Source organism: Scophthalmus maximus, chromosome 8 (assembly GCF_022379125.1).
Source record: "Scophthalmus maximus strain ysfricsl-2021 chromosome 8, ASM2237912v1, whole genome shotgun sequence".
Classification (NCBI taxonomy): domain Eukaryota; kingdom Metazoa; phylum Chordata; class Actinopteri; order Pleuronectiformes; family Scophthalmidae; genus Scophthalmus; species Scophthalmus maximus.
Window position 1 is genome coordinate 740273 of NC_061522.1, and position 4728 is coordinate 745000.

At 55.6% G+C, this 4728-nt stretch overlaps 1 protein-coding gene across 3 annotated transcripts in view; it reads left to right on the forward strand.

Moving 5' to 3' along the window:
• Positions 1–492: 492 nt before the first annotated feature.
• Positions 493–4728, forward strand: part of LOC118312793 (heterogeneous nuclear ribonucleoprotein L-like) — a 9716-nt gene continuing 5480 nt past the window's right edge. Inside the window, exons 1-3 of one of the 3 annotated variants that reach the window (XM_035637715.2) lie at positions 493–753; positions 3541–3659; positions 3771–4008. In XM_035637715.2, the coding sequence (XP_035493608.2) occupies positions 610–753; positions 3541–3659; positions 3771–4008 (501 nt within the window). In that variant the 5' untranslated portion in view covers positions 493–609. Of the gene's footprint in view, positions 754–3027; positions 3167–3194; positions 3228–3540; positions 3660–3770; positions 4009–4728 lie in introns of those variants that run through there. The other 2 variants (XM_035637717.2, XM_035637716.2) reach the window with 2 other exon arrangements.

Genomic DNA, 4728 nt, shown 5'->3' on the forward strand with positions numbered 1-4728 from the left:
CTCCCTCCAAGAGACTGTTCAGACATCTCGTCCTTGGTGGAGGTTAAAAAAAGACTTGGTCTCATTAGTAACTTACTGTAGGTGATAAACTCGACCTCGGTGAGCTTTTTGTTCCTGAAACTGTGACAGAGTGAGACATCACTGTCTCTTCCTATCTTTGGCGCCAAACGACCTGAGCATGCAGAGCGAGAGAGAGGGAGAGAGAGAGGGAGAGAGAGAGAGAGAGAGAGAGGGAGAGAGGGAGAGAGAGAGAGAGGGAGAGAGAGAGAGAGAGAGAGAGAGAGGGAGAGAGAGAGGGAGAGAGAGAGGGAGAGAGAGAGAGAGAGAGAGAGAGAGAGAGAGAGGGAGAGAGGGAGAGAGAGAGAGAGGGAGAGAGGGAGAGAGAGAGAGAGAGAGAGAGAGAGAGAGAGAGAGAGGGAGAGAGAGAGGGAGAGAGGGAGAGAGAGAGAGAGAGAGAGAGAGAGAGAGAGAGAGAGAGAGGGAGAGAGAGAGGGAGAGAGGGAGAGAGAGAGAGAGAGAGAGAGAGAGAGAGCTTCAGTTGGAGCAAGTGTCTCTTCCTCTCTTCTCTTTGCCGAAAATCTTCCCCGTGATTTCACAGTTTCACCTGTGATGGAGGCGAGAGGAGAACGAGGAGGAGGAGGAAGATACCACCAGGCAGCCAAGCGTCTCCGTACCGAGGAGGAGGAGGAGGCTGGTGAGGAGGCCCTGAGCGAGGCCCCAGAGAGCAGCAGCCGGAGGAGGAGCGGGGGGAAGGTGGGTGAAGGTGTTTCAAACATCCACACTCACTCGTACAAAACATTTAACCAGAAGTTGGTGTCAGAATAAACTGCTGTTATCTTGTTGATGGAGAATAGATTACAATCTGATTCAGCTGCTTTTAAATGTGTTTTAAGTGTAAATTAAAAATAAGGTCTGGAGGAGGAGGAGGCCTCAGGAGGAGGAGGAGGTCTGGAGGAGGAGGAGGAGGAGGTCTCAGGAGGAGGAGGCCTCAGGAGGAGGAGGAGGTCTCAGGAGGAGGAGGCCTCAGGAGGAGGAGGTCTCAGGAGGAGGAGGTCTGGAGGAGGAGGAGGCCTCAGGAGGAGGAGGAGGCCTCAGGAGGAGGAGGTCTCAGGAGGAGGAGGTCTGGAGGAGGAGGAGGCCTCAGGAGGAGGAGGTCTCAGGAGGAGGAGGCCTCAGGAGGAGGAGGTCTCAGGAGGAGGAGGCCTCAGGAGGACTAGGCCTCAGGAGGAGGAGGAGGTCTGGAGGAGGAGGAGGCCTCAGGAGGAGGAGGAGGTCTGGAGGAGGAGGTCTGGAGGAGGAGGAGGCCTCAGGAGGAGGAGGAGGCCTCAGGAGGAGGAGGTCTCAGGAGGAGGAGGTCTGGAGGAGGAGGAGGCCTCAGGAGGAGGAGGTCTCAGGAGGAGGAGGTCTGGAGGAGGAAGAGGCCTCAGGAGGAGTAGGTCTGGATGAGGAGGAGGCCTCAGGAGGAGGAGGAGGTCTGGAGGAGGAGGAGGCCTCAGGAGGAGGAGGTCTGGAGGAGGAGGAGGCCTCAGGAGGAGGAGGAGGTCTGGAGGAGGAGGAGGCCTCAGGAGGAGGAGGAGGATGTCTGGAGGAGGAGGAGGCCTCAGGAGGAGGAGGTCTGGAGGAGGAGGAGGCCTCAGGAGGAGGAGGAGGCCTCAGGAGGAGGAGGCCTCAGGAGGAGGAGGTCTCAGGAGGAGGAGGTCTGGAGGAGGAAGAGGCCTCAGGAGGAGGAGGAGGCCTCAGGAGGAGGAGGTCTCAGGAGGAGGAGGCCTCAGGAGGACTAGGCCTCAGGAGGAGGAGGAGGTCTGGAGGAGGAGGAGGCCTCAGGAGGAGGAGGAGGTCTGGAGGAGGAGAAGGCCTCAGCAGGAGGAGGAGGTCTCAGGAGGAGGAGGTCTGGAGGAGGAGGAGGCCTCAGGAGGAGGAGGAGGCCTCAGGAGGAGGAGGTCTCAGGAGGAGGAGGTCTGGAGGAGGAAGAGGCCTCAGGAGGAGTAGGTCTGGAGGAGGAGGAGGCCTCCGGAGGAGGAGGTCTGGAGGAGGAGGAGGCCTCAGGAGGAGGAGGAGGTCTGGAGGAGGAGGTCTCAGGAGGAGGAGGTCTCAGGAGGAGGAGGAGGTCTGGAGGAGGAGGAGGCCTCAGGAGGAGGAGGAGGTGTGGAGGAGGAGGAGGCCTCAGGAGGAGGAGGTCTGGAGGAGGAGGAGGCCTCAGGAGGAGGAGGAGGTCTGGAGGAGGAGGTCTCAGGAGGAGGAGGTCTCAGGAGGAGGAGGAGGCCTCAGGAGGAGGAGGTCTCAGGAGGAGGAGGTCTGGAGGAGGAGGAGGCCTCAGGAGGAGGAGGTCTGGAGGAGGAGGTCTCAGGAGGAGGAGGTCTCAGGAGGAGGAGGAGGCCTCAGGAGGAGGAGGAGGCCTCAGGAGGAGGAGGTCTCAGGAGGAGGAGGTCTGGAGGAGGAGGAGGCCTCAGGAGGAGGAGGTCTCAGGAGGAGGAGGAGGAGGTGATGTCAGGCCACAGAGTCAGACGGAGCTCTAATGATACAGCAGCCTTGACGAGGGGGACACACACACACACACACACGCACCTAAAAAAGCAGAACGAAACCATGCGGTTACCTTGGTAACCATGGCTATGTTTGGTTTACTCGACTCGTTGACGCCTCTCCTCCTGTCCACGTTTCGGCCACCGCACATTGCCATAGTAACAGAACCGCAAACAGTTCAGACCACCGTCTGTGGAAATATATGTCTGACATCGTCAGTTGTGTGTGAAGGGACGTGGAGGAGATTATCAGCTGTGTTTTATTTAGTCGGCCACAACTGAAATATCCACACCTTTTAAAAACTGTTGATTTTTTAACGTAACCCTGGTTCCACACGTTGGACTGGTACTCGTGAGTCAGACCTGGAGATCTGATCTTGGCACCCCGCAGGCGTCGGGCGGCCAATCAGAGCTAGTTTCCTGCAGGCGTTGGTGTGAGAAGCGAGCGACAACCTGCAGCCTCGACCTGCTGCAGACAGAAATCAGGTCAGGCTGCGGAAAGTGTAACACGCTCAACCTCTTCCTGACGAACACGTCAACATGTTCTGACTGTGACGCCTCCGCCTTCACTTTACACCAGAGACGATGAAACGTCCAACAGGGGCCACAAGCTTCAGACAACTGGAGACGGTGTCCTCTACGCTGTAAGAAGAGAGGAGCATTAAAATGAAAGTCATAATATAGATGATGGGAAATCATGCTCTGGTATAACTTAAACCATGTTAACACTAAAACTTCTAATACCTAAGATATGCTAACACTTAAACCATGTTAACACTTAAACTATGCCAATATTTAATCTATGCTCTCTATGCCCAATTCCTGGATGGGCCGGCCTCAACCCCCAAGGCCCGCCCATAGCGCCCGCCCATAGCGCCGGGTCTGCTCCAGTAAAGTGTGTTTAGTAACCTTCCATCACCTGCCACAGATTGAATCATTAAGTGATATTCACCAGTTGTGTCAAGTGATCTTGTTGTGTACAGTCACATTAACACCCCCACGTCTCTTCTGTCAACAGGACGGCGTGGAGGACAGTCACCGCATCCCCCCGTCCCCGGTCGTCCACGTCCGAGGACTCTGCGACGCCGTGGTGGAGGCCGATCTGGTGGAGGCGCTGGACAAGTTCGGCAACATCTGGTGGCGCTTTACATCTATATTACAGCTGTACACCTTCGTTCCCCTTTACAAGGTGGTGAGGTATCTGCCTCCTCTAACCCGTCTCTCTCTCTGTCTCTTACCTGTCGGCAGCTACGTGATGATGATGCCCTTCAAGCATCAGGCTCTGGTGGAGTTCGACAGTGCGGAGAGCGCCGAGCGCTGCGTGACGCGCGGAACCGGCGAGGCCGTGTGCGTCGCCGAGCAGCAGGCGTTCTTCAACTTCTCCACCAGCAAGAGAATCACCAGACCCACCAACGCAGACGACCCCACCGGCGGGAACAAGGTTCTGCTGCTGTCCGTCCAGAACCCGCTGTACCCCATCACCACCGTGAGTCCCGCACGGCCTCCTCCAACACTTCTCTGACACATGGTGAACTTTCTCTTTCACGTCGGTCGGAACCAAGCGACGCGGAACCACCGGGGGGAGTTTTTTCAAACTCTGAGATTTGCCGATATCCCATAACCCATAAGGTAGACGGGAAACGAAAGAAGCAGTGGACTTTTCGATTTCATTGGTGGATTTAGGCAATTCTGACTAGAGGCGATCGTATTCGTTGGGTTGGAAGGAGTTTGATCCTCGAAAGAGCTTTTTCAAGTGAAGTAGCACGAAAAAAAGAAGATGGGACCGAGTACGGAGCCCTGTGGGACACCATCAGGCATGAGATATGATTCTGTGAGCAGCTTTTCATTTTGGAAACACTAAATTTTGTGGGGGGTTTCGGATTTGTGGGGCCAATATCGATATTGATTTTGAAAGTAAAAATTCCAACATCAATGTATCTGTTTTTTTTATATAGATACAGGTACATATATTTGTGGGTTATATTAGGTTTTCATATCAGCGCATATCAGTCGTCATATCAGCTGATACGATCGGCTCTAGTCAGAAGCTTCGTTGGGGCTTTGTCCTCTTGAGCGGAAAGCAGATGAGTGCGGGGAAGTCCCAGTGACGGGAGCAGGTAGGAGGTGGAGGAGGGGCCGGGGACCTCTGGTGGTCGGGCGGAGTATGACAGGAGGCAGATGAACAGCGCTGACACAGAAATCATGA